This window comes from Python bivittatus, unplaced genomic scaffold (assembly GCF_059951505.1).
Source record: "Python bivittatus isolate LINGU-HERP-01145 unplaced genomic scaffold, Pbiv_v1 ctg000020_np1212, whole genome shotgun sequence".
NCBI classification, from domain to species: domain Eukaryota; kingdom Metazoa; phylum Chordata; class Lepidosauria; order Squamata; family Pythonidae; genus Python; species Python bivittatus.
The window spans coordinates 104,126,383-104,144,904 of NW_028277030.1; the positions used below are offsets into that span (position 1 = coordinate 104,126,383).

At 37.5% G+C, this 18,522-nt stretch overlaps 1 protein-coding gene and 2 non-coding genes across 3 annotated transcripts in view; all 3 read left to right on the forward strand.

The window, feature by feature from the left end:
* Positions 1-2,293: 2,293 nt before the first annotated feature.
* WDR43 (WD repeat domain 43) overlaps positions 2,294-18,522 on the forward strand; it is a 34,582-nt gene continuing 18,353 nt past the window's right edge. The window contains exons 1-6 of the mRNA XM_007431858.4: positions 2,294-2,627; positions 6,197-6,331; positions 7,676-7,794; positions 13,124-13,244; positions 15,490-15,629; positions 16,347-16,449. Coding sequence (XP_007431920.2) covers positions 2,349-2,627; positions 6,197-6,331; positions 7,676-7,794; positions 13,124-13,244; positions 15,490-15,629; positions 16,347-16,449 — 897 coding nt within the window. The 5' untranslated portion in view covers positions 2,294-2,348. The remainder of the gene's footprint in view (positions 2,628-6,196; positions 6,332-7,675; positions 7,795-13,123; positions 13,245-15,489; positions 15,630-16,346; positions 16,450-18,522) is intronic.
* On the forward strand, positions 9,918-9,995 carry LOC112541073 (small nucleolar RNA SNORD53/SNORD92). Its single transcript, XR_003085110.1, has one exon. It is a non-coding gene; the product is annotated as a small nucleolar RNA SNORD53/SNORD92 (small nucleolar RNA).
* LOC112541075 (small nucleolar RNA SNORD53/SNORD92) lies at positions 13,354-13,438 on the forward strand. Its single transcript, XR_003085112.1, has one exon. It is a non-coding gene; the product is annotated as a small nucleolar RNA SNORD53/SNORD92 (small nucleolar RNA).

The window sequence follows — 18,522 nt, forward strand, 5'->3', positions numbered from 1 at the left end:
CCCTTAAAGACAACTCAGAAGGTTCAACTGGTCCAGAATGCAGCGGTGCAAGCAGCGATGGGCAGGCCTCAGTATGCCCATGTGACACATCTGCTTTGCAAGCTGCACTGGTTGTCAGTTTGGTTCTGGGTGTGATTCAAGGTGCTGGTCATTACCTATGACATAGCATAGGGCCTGGTTATTTGAGGGATCGCCTATCTCCTGTGGGGCCTGTCCAGCCAATTTGAGCTGACAGGGTTGGTGCACTCTGGATTCCTTGAATTACACAATGACATCAGGAACCAGGAAGCACACCTCTGTTGCAGCAGCTGCCCTCTGGAATGGGTTCTGGATGATGTCCACTCTGTTGGCGTTCCAAAGAACTATGAAGACTTGGCTGTTCTCCCAGGCCTTGGGATAGGGTCATTGATGCCCCCTTTATTGGATGTTAGTTGTAGGATGTTTCTGGGTTTGCCACTTTGCTCTTCTTTCTTTTTCTTTGTCCAAGTCTGATTCTGTTATTTGTTTGTTTCTGTTATGCTGTTTTTATATTGTTTTGGTGTATTGTGAGCTGTCCAGAGTCATTCCTCCGGGGTAAAAAGTTTGAGAAAGCCTGCTTTAAAAATTCAAACCAATTTGAACAGATTCAAAAAAGAGCAACAAGGATAATCAGGGAAATTAAGTCATGTGAAGAGAGAGTTGTTTTTTTTCTGTTGTATCACCAACCCTGATAAGTATGTTGCGTTGGAAATACTTAGCTTCCAATTAGTAAGTATAACACATGTTTTATCTATTTCTGAGAAAAGTCTAGAATTCTTTATGTAATTTTATATTTTATCAGTCTTAATGCATTTTTCTTTTTCTTCATAGTTCTTTTTTCTGCTTTAATTCTTTAAGGGTCTTTAGAAACAATTGTTTTTAAATGAAGAGAGAATAAAGGAGCTGTTAAGTATTTAAAGTATATTATCCATGTTATTTCTAAGGATAAAGAAATAACATGGATAGCACACTTGCAGGACATGGAATTGGAGTGCAGGACATGGAATTGTGGATTTATCTCACAGGATGGGAGATTCTTACTGGATTTTTTAAAAGCCTTCCAATAGTAAGAACACTTCTACAGTAGAACCTGTTACCCAGAGAGATAATACGCTCCTCTCACTGTATATATAGAGACCCGACAGCCATTTTGGGGGGATACTTTAATTTGGTGCCCTGCACTGAGCATGGGTTACTCTCAGTTACCTGAATGATTCTGTGACTGAGTTTTGCGCAGAAATTGGACGTGCAATTATTGTTCTTAAGATTTGTCCTGCTTGAGTGCAGGGTTTGCCTCAGCAATCAAATGTAAGTTTACTAGAGAAAAAGGACATTAAAATTTGAAGCACATTTATTCCAGTTTAATGGGGAAAATAAGTGCTTAAACAAGCATTCAGTAAAGCATGTTAAATTGCAAGTACTTTAAGATGTGAATTCATTTAGCGTTCTTTTCTAGCCTAATCTAGAAAAGATTCTTGTGAGAAGAGGGATAACTGTATTAGGTGTATCATATCTGGGCTGCAGAGTTCAGATTTTTGAAGCACAGGAACAATAGGCCTATTCTTTTAACTACCGACCATTTTGAGACAGTAGATATAAATGTGATGAATAACAGAATCAAAAGCACATTCCTATTAGTGTCTACTCATATACATCCTGATTGGGATTTACACATCCCTGGTGTTTATTCCAAACCAATGAATTTAGGACTGTAACAAAAATAAGCTACACGAAAAAGCGTGGCCAGTCTGTGGAACTGACAAGATATTTGCATTGTCTTCCTCTCCATTGCTGGTGCGGTTTAGACCAGTGTTTTTCAACCATGGCAACTTCAAGATGTGTGGACTTCAACTCCCAGAATTCCCCAGCCAGATGGTTAGGGAATTCTGGGAGTTGAGGTCCACACATCTTGAAGTTGCCAAGATTGAAAAACACTGGTTTAGAATGATTGTAACTGGTCTCCTGTTACTACGAGGAAACGCTCTGTGAGCAATTGCGGTTGCATTCCAGCAGCCAAATTTAAACAAGAGGCTAGTCCCTGCTAGTCCCGGTTCTCAACTCTGCCACTGCATTCCTGGGCAGATTCACTTGGAAGAAAGCCGACGGATTCATCAGGCTAAGGCTACAGAAACGACCTCCCAACGTCAACCCCCGGTTACGACGACTCCGGCGAAGAATGACGGAACGCAGCGCGTCGGCCTGGAGGGCGGAAAGGGCGGCGGCGAGCTGAGCGCGGGGCGGGCGGCGGCGAATGCGCCTGCGCGGGGCCCACCACGTGGCTGCGTGCCTGCCTGCTGGGAGCAGAGAGGGCCGGGCCTGCAGCGAGCGCCATGGCGGCAGCGGGAGGAGCGGGCGCCTCGGCGGGCGAGCGGGAGCAGGCGGCGGCCTTCGAGACCCCCATCTTCGTGACAGGGAGTCCCTGCGCCTTTTCCCCCCACGAGGGGCGCTTGTTGGCCCTCTCCGGGCCCGACGGGCGGCTCCGCGTGTGGGAGACGGCCAGCAGCCGCCTTCACCACGAGTACGTGCCCTCTGCCCACCTCAGCGCCGCTTGTACCTGCCTGGCCTGGGCACCGCCGGGCGCCGGAGGGGGCCGACCGCCTCCCAGCAAGGTATTCAAGGGGCGGACCTACCCGGCGGCAACGCGCCGAGCGCGAACACTCGGGGTGGCGTTTGCGGGGCCTGGGCCTCCGTTCCTGGCCATGTGGAAGCGCCCGTCCCCAGCTGCGAGGCGGGGCCTGTCACTCTCCGGGCGGCGGGTTGGAAAGAAGGGGGGAAAATCACCTCTCCCCCCGATTGGGATAAAATCGCAGCAACCCGTGCCTGCTTTTGCCCTTTCACGTGCAATTGCAGCCTCGCGCAGCTGGGAATCCCCCAGCCGCCCCCCCCCCGCTCTCTTTTGGGCGCGGGAAGGCGGGTGAGAACGGATATGCTACCCCTCGATGGCGACTCCTTTCTGAACGCGGCTCAGGCCTCTCCTTTCAGCAGCCCCGATCTCCATCGGGGTTCTTCAGGGCCGAAGCCGCACATGTGTGCTCTCTTGGCCCCGCCCCATCCCGGTTGCATGGAGGCTGGGGAAAAGAAAGAAGACACAGCTTTAAAATGCGTCAGGGTTAATGCCACCCGTGACTCGGTGGCCTAACCACCATCTAAGAATTTAGTTCTCTCTCTTCTTCCCCACCCGGTTCTTCATACAAAAAAGTTGGGAAGATAAGGAGCATCTGTTTTATGAAAAAGAAAGTGATGTCAAAACGTAGTGTGGGTCTAGCCAGTTCAGCATTACAAAGCACATGTTGTGCTGCCGACCTGGGGTCCATCTCTTTCCTCAGTTCAGTTCATGACTCTGGCATGGCATCAGAGACTCTGGGCTGGCACATATGATGTGTGCATGTATATGCACATAACAAAGCTTCATTTCCCAGTATTCTGTTCAGCTTTAGTGCCACCAAGAAATGTGTAGCTAGAAGTGGATTTTGTTTTTACACTGGAGTTTCTAAAGGCATCTTTTAGGTTTGATCTCCATTCCAGTTGTGGCCCTAAGTGACCTCTTCAGTTACTCCAATTTAGATAGATAAATTTGGAGTGTAAAGCCTGTATGCCATCCCTGATTGGCTGCCTGATTGTATCTGAGACTCCTATATACACATGTGCATGCACGCACACAGATATGCACATCTATTTCAGTTGTGCTCTTTTTTTCATAAAATATATGGGACTTTGAAAAGGGTTGTATACTTCACCAGAAGTGAACAGTCTGTAGATAATGAGGTAACATTTAATTGTTAAAAAGTATTTAAAAATAATTTATAGTATCTGTTTATGAATTCAGACAATTAAAATGCTTTTGATTACAATATATGTAAAAGCTTATTAGCACTCACAACTACACTTTTTAGTTTTTCAAGCTTATCAGAAATGGATTCAAGGATAGAGAGTTGACATCAAATTAATTGATATCCCTATACATCTGTTTTTATTTCAATAGGTAGAAATAAAATGGCAAAATAAAGTATTTGTTAATAGAGTGAGATTGTGGGAGTACTGCTGCTCTGTTGAGACTGCAGTCCTGTATGTGTGTGTGTACTTGAGAGTGAATGAAAATGTATAGGTTGTTGGAAGCTTGCCAGTTTATCAAAGGAGGAGACTTAAAAATACAAATGAAAAGGATTGTTTTGCTCAGTAGACATCTCTGTAAAGGAAAGGAGTGTATGTTCCTGCCTTGTTTCCCAATTTTTGTTACTTGAACTTTACCTGGGTATTACTCACTTTTCTAAAAGCTATCGCAGATCTAAAGGTTTATCCAATTACTGCATCATTTCAGTAATGCAAAGTTTCTTTCATGTATGGAAAACTTTTTATCCTTACACAAAGATTAAAATCCAGTATTTTAATTCCATGTTCACAACTCAATACAGTTTCCATTATACTTAAGTCTCAAATAGTCAATATATTGCCCTCCAGGTACTGTTGGCTACAGTTCTCAGAGCTCTGGGCTACTAAGACTAGATGATACTGTGAATTGGCATTCTTTACAGAACAATTAATTAGTGCTTGATTTCAAGGTATTTTATTTCCCCAGTGATGTCTAGTTTAACCAGGAATGATTTATTTTTTCTTTGAAAACCTTACTTGATGCTACTTCTCTGGGGAAATCTGAAACTTGTAAAATGTTCTAGAGGACTCTGATGATCTGCAGAGTGGGTGCAGGGCCTGAAAAAGTATACATATTATATCAAGAAGGCAGGTAGTCTTATTCTAACATGTTGACTTTTATATCAGTTCTGTTTTCTATATCATTTATTCACAATGTTTTTTTAAGATATAAGCCCTTAAATCATTTTGATGACACCATTGTTATACATTATAACATTTTATAAATGGTATGAACATAAAGTTGAAAGCTGTGTATTTGTATTTTTTTATTTTGTTGTTTTATTGTGTGATGCTGCTTTAATGTTAAAGGTGGTATAATTATTATAACTCCTGACATGATTCTTTTCACATAATTCACAAACATGCACAAACCATAATTTGCTGTGATGTCTGATTCAGGGAAACAACATTTTGGGCAAGTAGGTTTTCTTTAAATCAGAATTGAAAACTTATTTCAAGTTGTGGTTTCCAGTTCTGGTTTGGAGCCAAACTACCAAACTAGAAAAGGCACTGGAATGAGCAAGATGTGGAATCAGAGGAGCCTGAATTGTGTTCCTAACAGCCAAACTGAGTTTGGAAGATACGTCTGAAGCAGATAAATGTGTTTATACCTTTTAGCTTAGAGATAAAATTTCAAATGAGATTTGAAGTTTGGTGTGTTTGAAGCAATGCGTATGAACTTTTATATATGTTGATCTAAGGTCTCTGAAATCAGATATTGTAATTTTTATTGGGTGTTTGGGGAACTAGAAAGTAGAATTCTTGTTTTTTCTATAGATTTTAATTCAAAACATAGTAAATTATACATGAGTTTAAGAGCTGGAGCTGCAAGTCAGAGATAGTTTAGAGTTTAGAATTTTAATTCTAAACATATGGGAGCTGAGAAGTAGGATTGCAGTGATCAATGCAGAGGGACATGGAAAAAAGGGGTCTTGTATACCTGTGGTGAACAGTAGCAGGAGGAGACTATGACTACTAAAGAGAAGGGAATACACATGGGGAATTAATAGGTTCAGAGAGAGAAGTGATGATTCAGTTATAGAGGAAGAAAAAGGAAGTTAACCAAGAACTCATAAAACAGATAATGTTGCAGAAAGACTTTCTTTACTATTACTAAAGCAAGGCACCCTCCTAAATTGGAAAAAGATAACTGGATTTGAGTATTTTGAATTGTGCCTAAGTACTATTAGTAAGATAGTTGTTATAAAATGCATTGCCTGTTAATTCATCATGACTATTAGATTAAATCAATATTTATTGTAGTCACTGACCACCAGGCATGATGAACATAGATGTTTGCTCAGCGGAAATGAAGGCTCTTTATATTAGCTTGATTTTAATGAGATAAAGGTGACTGTTAGGCTTGAGTTTGGATTGTGTTGGCAGATATAGCAATTCAGCACTCTTTTCACAGTGTATAAAGGCATGAGGATTCTGTGTTCATACCCCTGACAACTTGAATATGCTTTTGTTTTATATCTCTTGTAAAATTCTTATTTAATAGCCAGACTATTTTAACTCTTTACAGGAAGGTCCTCAAAGGAAGAAGAGGAAATCTGAAGTTGTAGAAGCAGGTGAACAGTTAGATCTTTTGGCTATTGGTACTGCTGTTGGCAGCATTTTATTATACAGCACAGTGAAAGGAGAATTACAGAATAAACTAGTAAGTATGACTTGCAGCAACATTATTTTTCTGTTAAGAGACATTTTACTTAAAGTTGTTAAAGATTAGCTGGAGTATGCAATGTTTTTTCTCAGTCTGGGGACAGCAGGGTAATTTTTTTTTTATCTCTCTGAGGGCTGCAGAGTGGTGGTGTTAGACATTAGCAAAGTGGTTCAAGTTACTTGTTTCACAGATTTTATAGTCCTCCCAGCTCAAAACATGCTGTGAGTGTTACAACAATGTAAAAAAGATGCTCAGACATATTTTTCTGTTTGGGAAAAGTAAGGAGGCGTAAGAAGTAAAACTGGTGCTGTCAGAAATACAGCAGCTTAAGGTACTGGATTTGCCTCTTAAAACCTTTCTATGTGGTAAAAAAAAAAAATGGCCTAGTTTGGGAGGGGGATTTCAGGAGTTTTAAAGAGGGCACTGAGGGCCTTAAACATCTAATGTACCCATGTCCTTATGTTCTTACATTTATTTTACTTGAAATTGTAGTTTGTTTCTTACTTGAATTTTGGGGAATATATTATTTTGATATCTGGAGAAGACTGCAGTGTTTATGAAATATTATTAAATAGTACTCGTGGAATTAGAATAACTGCTCAAAACAAAATAATGAAAACTGTAGCATGATTATCTTTTAAATGACGTATATGTTGTATTAACTTTTAAAACAGAAATTGTAGCTTGGATATTTATTGGGCTTTTAAAGATGTCAATGTAGTTAAATTAATAACTCTTTCAGAAAAAATTCTAATTTAGTATTTTTGGGAGAGGAAGGGAAGAATGTCCATCCCTGAGTGCATGATTGAAAATACATTTTTTAAGAAAATGTAGTACAGGTAGTCTTCGTTTAGTGACCACAAATGGGATGTGCAGCCATTTGTTAAGTGAAGCAGTCACTGAGTGAAACTGCCTGTGCTTATGATCTTACTTCAACTTTCCTTTGCTTTACAGACCTGTGAAGGTCATACATGCGAGGATTGGTGGTAAAATTACTTTTTCATCACTGTCGTAACTGCGAACAGTTGCTAAACAAGGCAGTCACTAAACAAGGACTGCCTGTAAATGATAATATGCCCCAAGGTTCTGCTTTGTGATCAATGTTTTAAATATATATCAAATTGTTTAGGAAACAATGGTGGCAGGAGTGATCACATGTACAAATAAATGAGGGTAGAATTTTGAAACAAAAAACAAACACTAAACCTTAGAGCAGAGTACCCATAAGTATCCTTTGACATGGTTATCATATAATACTATAAAACATTTTGGCCACGCACAAGATAAATTAGTTTGATGAAAGTATCATGATATTTGCTGATATCTTTTCTTTTTACCTAGAATGGGCATGATAATAAAATAAACTGCGTACGGTGGCATCAGGACAATGGTTGTTTATATAGCTGTTCAGATGATAAACATATTGTGGAATGGAACATACAGACTTGTAAAGTGAAATGGTGAGTCTGCCCTAGTACATAAAGTTTTTGGAATTCCTATTTTGCTATCATCAGATCAGTTTAACTTAAGTAGACTTGAGTAAGATATAAAGAATGGGTAAGGTTTTTTTTTCTTCTCCAAATCTTAAAATGAAGATTGCTTATTTGTTAAATAATATTAAAAGCAAATTTACAATAACAATGAGAGAAGAAAATTACAGATATCAGGAAGAAACACTGTCTCAAACATACAGCATTCCCACCAGGAGACCACCTCTCAATGTAACCCAAGTGCTGGGTTAAGAACCAGGTTTTAAGAGCTCACTTGAACAAGGCCAGGTTAGGGGCAGTACAAACCTCTGGGGGGATGCTGTTACAGAGGCAGGTATGGTGACAGAGAAGATCTGCTTCCAAAGTCCCGTCAGGTAACAGCTTAATTGAAGACCCTAGAACATGCCAACTCTGTTGGATCAAACAGGATGGGCAAACACTATGGGAGACAGACAGTTCCTCAGAATTGTTGAAATAAGCTAAAATCAGGAAAGAAATAAAAAGGAAGAACTTCACACCAGATGCTAACTCATGACATCTGCCATCACCAAAGGAAATTATGGCTCCTAAGATAGCCGTCTTTCAAAGGAGATTATTTATGGAAGATAGGCGTATCTGTGGTTACCATAGTTATAATGGCTTTGTATTATCTCCAGTAAAGGAGTCAGGTGACCTCTCAATACTGTATGATGGACAACATGAGTGAGAAGGTGCTTTGAATATGTCTCCTGCTTTGCTTCTCCTTGTTATCTGGAGATGGAGTGCTGATCTATAGCTCTTGTTATACTCTTATATAAATTCTGTTTAGTGCCATACTTGGCCTATAATGTTCCTGAGAGTCAGGGACTGCCAAGTAGGGGTGGAATTTTTGTTAAAAGGGCATTCTACTTATTTCTTGTTGAGGAAAATAAAGTAATTTCTTCCCTGCTATGATAGATTTCCTATAAGAATTATTATACTTGGAAAGGTTAAATCAGTAACTTAGAGCAAATCTCTCTCTTCCTTCTCTAGGATCTCATCCTCTGTTTTTCTTTCCTCACACAAGAACTTTGGGTCAGGCCACAGCCAGAATTCAAAGTTCTACAGCAAACATGCTGGCTCTTCATTTTTATACATGTATCTTAAGTGGACTTCTTAGATCTGTGTGCTTAAGATTCCTTTTTTATTCAAGATAGCTAGAATTTTCATAAAAAGTCTAATTCTGAGAAGAGCTCATGATGATATTAGAAGATACTTTTAGGATTGACTATGAGTTTGTATAGTCAGTCCTAAAAACAAGTGTATTCAGTTTTATATAAGCTGAATGTTACATTTTATTTAAGCTTAATCTAACTCTGGAGCCGTTCTGATACAATTGTCTAATGCCAACAAGCTACAATTTTTGGACTGTGTGCTATGTGTTCCCTTCCTTGGCATTCCCTGGTCTTGGGTTTCGTGCTATCATATTTGAGCCATTTGCCATGCCATTGGAACTCCTGTATGGTTCTGTTTTCAGATAAATATCCATTCATTGTAAATAAGTCCATGTGCATTCTTAGATCAGATATTTCTGAATCAATATAATTTTGATTGCTTTATCATTTAAAGTGCTTGGATCCTAATTTAATTTTTATTCAGCAGCACAAATATTAGAAATGTTTCCAGTCCATGGAACAATTAACTGTAACACAGCTACATTATATCATACTGAATATGCAAGTATCATCTTGTGGGCTTCATGAATATATCTAGTACTTGATTTTTAAATCAAGGTGTAATAAATATTTGCTTATAGTTTGTCTTATAAGGGAAAATACCTTCAAGTTGCAAGAGGGGAAGGCCACATTACATTTGATATCCTTTTGAGATTTAATGTAAAATCCAGCATTATAACTTGAAGCCTTTGTTTAGTAGGTAAAGCTCATTTGTTTATGAACTTCACTTTTTGTAAGCAGTAAATGGGGGAATTTGTATAGAAACTGTTCTTCAAACTGCTGGTTATATATGAAAAATAAAACAGTGAACAAACTTCTCGCATAAATAAGCTGGCCTGTTTCATTTATTTTATTAATGTCTAAAGTGCAATCTTCAAGTACTTTCACACAAAGAATACCCTGCTGTGATGATATCCAGTTGGTTTCACTCACTTCTGATACCCAGTGAGGATGATTTCCTCTTGGCTGTCTGAGCAGGCTATCCTCAAAATTTAATAACTTGGGTAAGGAGCTAAAGCTTATCCAATAGCATACTAAGTATGTAGTAGGAAAAGTCTAGAATTAAATACATTTTTCTCAATTTCTCAATGAGTTGGATAGAATAGCTTTTAAAAGTAGCGAAAGTAGAGCAAGCATAATCCTTTTCAAATCTCTCTAGATATAAAATATAAATAACAGAAATTGAATTAAAACATTAAATAGGAAACTGGCATGTTAGGAATCCAATTACCAGGCTTTACTATCACATATATTTCCAGGAATATCTTTGGGCCCTGCAGAGCATCACCTTCAGTTAAATGGAATGGGTGTTTGTAACAGCCATTTTGTGAATAAGCATAGCTTCCAAGGCAGTCATATTGTATACATGCTCTCAAAATTACAAATGTCCTTCTTACCCAAATAGGGTAGTATACAACTAATGCAAAAGAGTTCACTGAAACATCATATTTGATTGTTTGGGGAAAATAGAAGGCAGAAATATTATGTATGCCGCCTTGAGTTATACAAAACAAAAGTAGAGTATAAATCCAATAATAAAATGAAACTAAAATAAAATAAAACAGAATTAGTGAGCATTTCCAGTTAAATGGTATAGTGGGAGTAGATAACATCATTTGTATTATCCCTAGATAGTGCCTGAGAAACCTGGGGAAAGAAACCTTCAAAAACAACCAGAATCATTTGAGAAAAGCAAATCATGTGATGTTTGTACTGCTTATTTATTTGTGTGCCTCCTCACCTAGCAATTCTAGCTGGCTTACATAATAAACCTGGCACATCAGAAATAGAAACTTCAGTAGAATGTTGCCACAAATCATGTTGTCCCCTCTGCTTCAAAGGCTGCCTGAAAAAGCCTTCCTACATGATTACAGGGAAGGGCTATTCTAATAACAGGCAGTTTGCGACCAACAGTGCCTCCTTCTGGACTTGCATAACATTCTAGAAGAATGGAGGAATTTCAGTATACCCTCTAAAGCCTGCATCTGTTGGGTAGGCCATTTCTACCTGCTGCAGGCAGTACAGCATAAAGGGCATAATAGGTAATAACCAGCATGTTGAACTGGACTGAGAAGTCTGGTGGTAGCCAATGCAGCTCCCATAGTATTGGTGTTATTCTGCAGAACTGGTTTTCACCAATTAGCAAGCAATACTGCAATATAAAACTCTTTAATTCGTTGGGAAATTATGGGTTTAATTACCAGCCCAGTATCTCTGAATATTTGGGTATTAAGGTTTGTAGTAGAAAAACAGTTTGATGTAGTGCTTAAAGGCACCAGACTAGAAACCAAAGGGCGGTGAGTTCTACAGGTAGTCCTTGGGTTACAAACCACCCATTCAATGACCATTCAAAGTCACAACAGCTGAACGAGGGGGACTTATGAGTGGTCTGTTGAGTCCATCACAGCAGTGAACGCGATGTGGGCGCTTGGCAACCAGCTTGCAATTGTGATGGTTGCCGCATCCCAGTCATGTGATCACCATTCGTGACCTCTGCTGGCTTCCCACAAGCAAAGTCAATGGGGAAACTGGCAGGAGGTTGCAAGCAGCTCCCACTCCTGCCACTTTTTCACCCACCTGTCTACCTGCATCACCTGTGCACCCACCTGTGCTCTGTAGTGCCTGCCCATGGCACCTATGTACTCGCACTCCATAGTGCCAGCCCATTCCTGCATCTTCCCACATCGCGGTCACATGAGGTCCTTGCTTAATGATCCCTGCAGTCCTGGGGTTACCATGGCAACCAGGACTTCTGGGATTACCATTGCTAAGCAATGCAGTCACATGACAAAATGCTTTATGACCACATCGCATAGCGATGGAAATTCTTCTCCCAATTGCCATCATAACCTAAGGACTACCTGTAGTCCTGCCTTAGGCACAAAGCTAGCCAGCTCGGTGACTTTGGGCCAGTCACTCTCAGCCCCAGGAAGAGGGCAGTGGCAAAACACTTCCAAAATGTTTCCAAGAAAACTTCATGGACTTGTCCAGGCAGTTGCCAGGAGTCAAGATTGACTCAGATGCCTGCATGCATGGGCACACACAAGCACACAAACATTTATATTAATAACAAGGGTCTGGTCTCACCTTATTGCCTATAGAGATGAATTTTCTGGAGATTAGATGTTATATTAAACTTTAGTGATATATCTGTAGTAATATATATTGGATTGGATTCAGACTTTGTCATCAAATCAAGAGGCTTTTTTCCATCCATGAAAAGGTTGATTGGAGGGGTCATTTTTGCCCTAGAGAACCATATCTCACACTATTCCAGAATTTTTGGAACAAGTAGAAGGAGTTGGCAAAACATTTTCCTACCTTCCACCAGCAGAAACATAGTTTGAATCTGATTGTATTTTGTATTACGTATGAGTTATTTTAAAAGAGTGCTTGTTGTCTGCACTGAAACTTAGGAGACTTTATTGTTTCCAAATTAAGCATCACCAGAAATGTTAGAATAGATGTGGGTGCATAAGCTATGTCGGTCACTTGTAATAACCAAGATGCATACCCTTTTTGGTTATAAGCTGTATACCAGAGGTTGAAATGTTTCAGATGCCTGTAGAATTTATGCAGTTTCGAGATGTTTTATAATATTTCAGTAATGAATCTGACTTTATTCATTTCTGTGAGAGCTACATTAACTTTTTTTATCAGTTGACAAAAACAACTACACAATAGTTAAATACACATTCAGAGATTTCAGCTCTTTTTAAAATGATCTATTGACAGTAAATCTCTCATTATGTTGCATGAGTACATCTACAGTTTCCTTAAAAATATAAATGTCAAGGCCTATATACTGGTTATTTATATTTTATTTTCATTTAACTTAATTATATTTCATTTCATCTTAACATATACCTTCACTCTTTGGTTGAAGTTTTCTGGCTGCTCAGAAGTTGCCCATCTAAGGAATGTTTGGGTTTAGATTCTAAATTAAAGTCTTAGTGATTCAGGATATTGAAAGTCTTATTTTTCATATCTTAAAAATTTCCTGTATCTTATAGAATTCTATATATTTATATTTTTTTATTTCTTTTTGTCTGGTTTGCTAAATAAGTCTGAATTAATTTTTAATTTATTCTTCTCAAATTTCCTAGCAAATGGAAAGGAGATAACAGCAGTGTGAGCTCACTGTGCATCAGTCCTGATGGAAAAGTATTACTTTCAGCAGGTCGAACTATCAAACTGTGGGACTTGGAGACCAAAGAAGTCTATAGAGTATGTATTTGGGGACATGGTGAACCTAAATGTTGTTAACTCCTTAATGATTGCTTTACCTCATCTTGTTTAATAATATAATTCGCATAGTTGGAGATTGCTGGACAGTTTGCTGTGATGATACTTTTAAAATGTGGTTTCAGCTGGCTGACAGTTGAATGAGGACATGAAATTCCTTGGCTGTGTCTGAGCACTGCCAGCAGCCGTACTTGGCAACGTTAATCCTCATGCTGTATACATCCCATGGATGATGTCTGGTCTGGTGTCTGTTAATTTTGAAAGCATTACTGATTCTTGAACCCACTAGAAAAGATCATTATTTTTATCGTTACAGTACTTTTATGATGGTAAATGGGTATGGGTATAGTGTTATCTGGGGGATCCAAATGGTGTGACTAAATGAAACATTTTGTGAAATATGTCTTCTCTTCAGCTACTTAAAATTATTTAACATGTTACCTACTATGACTGTATACTTTTTATTATGAATAGTCACTTTCTGAAATGATGTAGCATTACAGTGTTGGCCTAATCTGCGAATGAAAATTGCTCTTTTCCCAAATGAAAAAAATCTTGTTTCCTGCAGCTTTTTTTTATGTTGAAATATTTGTTCTTGTTAAAAAATAAGAGGGTCCTAATATTCTTCATCACAGTCCATAATGTTGACATACTTTTTGCAGTTATGTTCTTTAGGCAATCATAATATTTAATAAGAAAAATTATATATCAATACTGTATTTACTGTACTTATGCCATAACATAAACAATAAATATCCACAATTGGGGTCTGCAATAAATATTGTTAATTTTTCATGGTATACTCAATATTATACACATTTTAAAAAATTGGGGAAATTGGTAATGCTCCCCCCCTCCCAAAAGCCACAAAAAATCTATTAATTTTCATTAGGGCACACTTTATTTGTGGTGTACCTAGAACTGATTACAGCAGAGGAAAAGATACTACAACACCACGTTGTATAGCAAAATTGTAGAATAGCCATATTAAATGCATTTCCCAAAGGTTGCAGTCCAAGACCATATAGGTTTCCATTCACACATCTAAAACTCATGGATCCAGCTATAGCTTCCTAATCCTCCTTCATGGATCTTCCTATGCATGTAAGATGCCATGACAAATACCGATCTCGCAGAATCGTAATTGTTTCCAGTTATCTTTGGCTCTCATATGAAAATACAGAATATAGAGATTTCACACTCTATTACACTCTCCCAACAAATGTGCTTTTCCCAGTTTTAAAGAAATATTCATTGCAAAGTAACTGATGCAGTTTCAGATCAGTCTGTCAGCAGTTTTTTCCTAAGTTTGCTAGTCCTCTCTTTGTGCTTATCTATGAATAGTTAATTCTAGAAATGCTACATACATCAGGCTAATTGTACATTTGACTGTGCTTCTCTCCTCACAAGACAGTGACACAGATGGGTCAGTTCAAGAATAATAAGAATCATTTGCTATATACCACAAATTCAGTTTCAGTCATGGAAAAGCCATTTCCCATCTTAGTTTTGTTAAAGAGAGATGGAACACCAAAGGCATATATAGGTGCCCCAGTTAAAATTAAAATTGGGCTTATCCCAATTTGAATACATCTCAATTACTTTGATTTGAAGATAATCTTAAACATTTTGGAATATACTGCAGTAAGAAGTTTGATTCAATTGAATATTGATCCCATCCTCTATTTATGAATACAAAGGAATGGAAAGAGAGCTGCCTCTGTTCCAAGATAGTAGCACATCATTGGGTAAAAATGTTTGCCAGTTTCTTGTTACTCTTAGAAGTTTGGTTGATTTTTAAACCCAAACTCTGTTTAATGTTATCTTCCATGGAAACTTGAAGGAATGATTGGTACAGTGAGGTAACATCATTGAGTGATAATGACTGAATCTACTGAAATTGAGTGTTTAAAAGATGTTGCAGCTCAAAGAAGTAATTGCATTCTTTGTGGTAGAAAATAAATTATCAATTTCACTCTTCATTTATCTCAACAGAAGACTTAAACTTCTGGTTGTGATTGCATTTAAAAAGGGTTCCCTTCCATCCATGCTGCTTTTCACCCTGAAGCTAAATTCATTCTCTACTTTTTAAAAAATGAATATCTTGTGAGACACTATTTTTGAGCTAATGGATTCTTTTTGGGATGTAGAATCTCAACTTAAGATTTTTCTATGCATTTTGAACACTGTGTCTTCCTGATCTGTCTAAATGACATTTCTTGTTCAGCATTTCACAGGACATGCTACAGCAGTGTCAATGCTTATGTTCATCACAGTTCGGCCTCCAGTTGAAAATCAACCCTTTGATGGAATTACAGGACTCTATTTCTTATCTGGAGCAATGCATGACCGGTTACTCAGTGTGTGGTATGTATTTTTTTTTTCAAACTCTTAACAATCACTATTTGATAATAACCTTTTGTCCCGAAGAAATAAAAATATGATATAAATGAGGTTTGTGGACCATTGCAGTATATAAGTATAATGTAAAATTAACTTACAGACCTTTGCAGATCACTGTAGAAAAGAATTTGTGGGGTACTCTGTGAATATTCTAAATATTGCTTTGTGATTGTTTTATTCATAGCAAGCATGAATAGCTTCGTTGAGAAGTTGAACTCTATGCATGGTGTGGATAAAGTGGACAAGGAGAAGCTATTTTCCCCTTCCCAAAATACTAGAACCAGAGGTCACCCAATGAAATTCAATCTTGGAAGAGTTAGGACAGACAAAAGAAAATAATTCTTTGCATGGTTTATGATTTGCTCATGGAATTCACTGCCACAAAATGTGGTGCTGATTACCAGCTTGGCTGGCTTTGAAAAAGGGTTGGACCAGTTCATGGATGACATGGGGATCCATAGCTGTTTGCCTTGATGGCAGTATGACTGCCTCTGAAGGCCATCTGCTTGGAGACCAGTGCGCTTTTTGTATAATTGGTTGGCCGCTGTGCGAACAGACTGCTGGACTAGATTGGCCAGAGGTCCAATCCAGCAGGGCACTGCTTACGTTCTTATGTTCTTCAAAATCATTTTTGTTCATATGCCTTTTCAATTTTTAAAAAAATGTCCTGCTTATCTCAAGGCAGGTGAGATCAGACAGGAAAGAAAAGAATGCTGTGATGAGTTTCACAGTAACAGATGAACCAATCCATATTGACTTGACGATATCAGAAAGCAAAGAACAGGTAAGAAATGTAGCTTATTTTTTCAATACTGATATTCTAATGAAATTTAATGGAAACCACTTTAGGTAAGTATCAAGGTCAATTAAAAGCTGTGCTTTTCTAAAATCTGGTTTAAAGGCTAATTAAAATAAATTACCTCAGTTTTGTGCCACCTCTAAATTTGGGTTTTCTTTTTCATAGAACCATATTTCTATTTGATCCATAATTCTTGGTATTGATTTAATGTATTGTTTACTGTTTATAGTTCTGTTAGTGATTTCTACTATGTTAACCAATACGTTCAATTTAAATAAGTATAACTATACCTTATCTTTTGTTTTCTATGTTTTTCTATATTTTTTACTTAAACCATTTTCATTTATATCATTTTAAATAAAATTTTAAAAATGGTGGAAATGAAAAGAATTGAATTATTATCTCTCTCAAACATAGTGATTTGGATCACACATAATGTCATGTCAGTGTGGTTTGTGAGTTTTTGGCTTGGTGTGATAAATAAATTATCCCAGAAAAGAATCCATAGTCCTTTTTTTAATAAATGACTCACAATCATAGTTATAGTTGGTTTATAAATTCTGGCTTTTTATGTCTGAAAAGGGAATTAGGGTTTATTTCTGTTTTTTTATCTACATTGTCAAAATCTGTCAGAAAGAATGAAGAGGAAGTTAACCAAGAGTTGCCCAGACAAGCCATAACTAGAACAATTCTTTATTGGGCTTTACATATATCCATCTAAACTGGTACTTCTGTTGAAATGAATCATGAAGAAAAGTACTTGAACTTAACCATTATGGATGTGCATGAAATAAAAAAAAATGTGTTTTGTTTCATGCTCAGAAAAAAAGTATGTTTTTTTCATGGTCACAACAAAGCTTTCAATGAACATGTGTTTTGTTCCATTTGCTGAGAACAAAAGTCTTGAAGTGTGTTTTGTTTCTTGCTTAGAATGCTCAAAATGGCTGTTGTAAGTTTGGAACATTTTGAGATAGAAATGTCTTGCACATCTCTTCTTAAAATGAGGTATCATAAGCATTTACTTTTCATCTTATTTTGATACATTGTGTTGTTTGTTAACTATTGGGCTTGCTGTACAAGTTTTTGGACTAGGGTTTAGGATCCATCACGTACAGACACGCATGGTCTCATGGATAATGCTTATTGGATAAAAACTAAAATGCATTTTACACCAAATTTCTTTTTTTCAATGGGACAAAAAGTCACCAGGACAAACAAATTAAAAATAGTGATTATAGTATGAAGAAAAAAGCTTAAATTTATTATAGTTTTTATATTTGTAAAATATATATTGTATATTTATTATAAACTAAATATGACAAAGATTAATTCAGTTGCTAGGCTTATAATTAAATCTAGACTGCATAGCAAACTCCATATTTTAGGAATATCACATCACATTGATATCCTTAATTATAATATTTTTCCCAAAATTATATTTATAGAGATGGGAAACCAGTGCAAGACTATTATAGAACAAGTCCAAATAATATGAGTTAAGGAACCTTCAAATTTCTTATATTGCTAGCATTAAAAAATCTGATATCCATTCTTTTTTAAACATTCTTTGTGAGGTCCAATAAACATGAAAAACCTTGATTGATGATGTTCATTTTTAAATTGTAAGTATATTTCACATTTTTTTAAATATGACCTGGACCCACTGATTCTCCAAAATTGGATATTCACATTTTTCATTCTACAATTGATATATATATAATATTGACTCTCTTTTCACTTTTTAATACTTCATAAAATCATTTGTTTCTGTTCAAGCACTGCATCTCTAAAGGAAGCTAAAATTGCAGGTTCCTTGGAGGCTGCTAGAGCATTGTACTATTTAATCAGTGCATGTTTTAATCGCATATGTTACCAGGTGTATATTGCAGATTAGTCAGATTCAAGATTCAAAATATTTAAAACAGCTGTTAGAAGTCAGCTCGTTTAAAGTGTTTGGCTTAAACATTCCAGTGGGGGGGCACTTCTATAATACCATTAACTGGAAGGCATTCTCCTCATCCCCAAAGATGTTACAGCCCAGCTTTTTTCTTTTTTTCC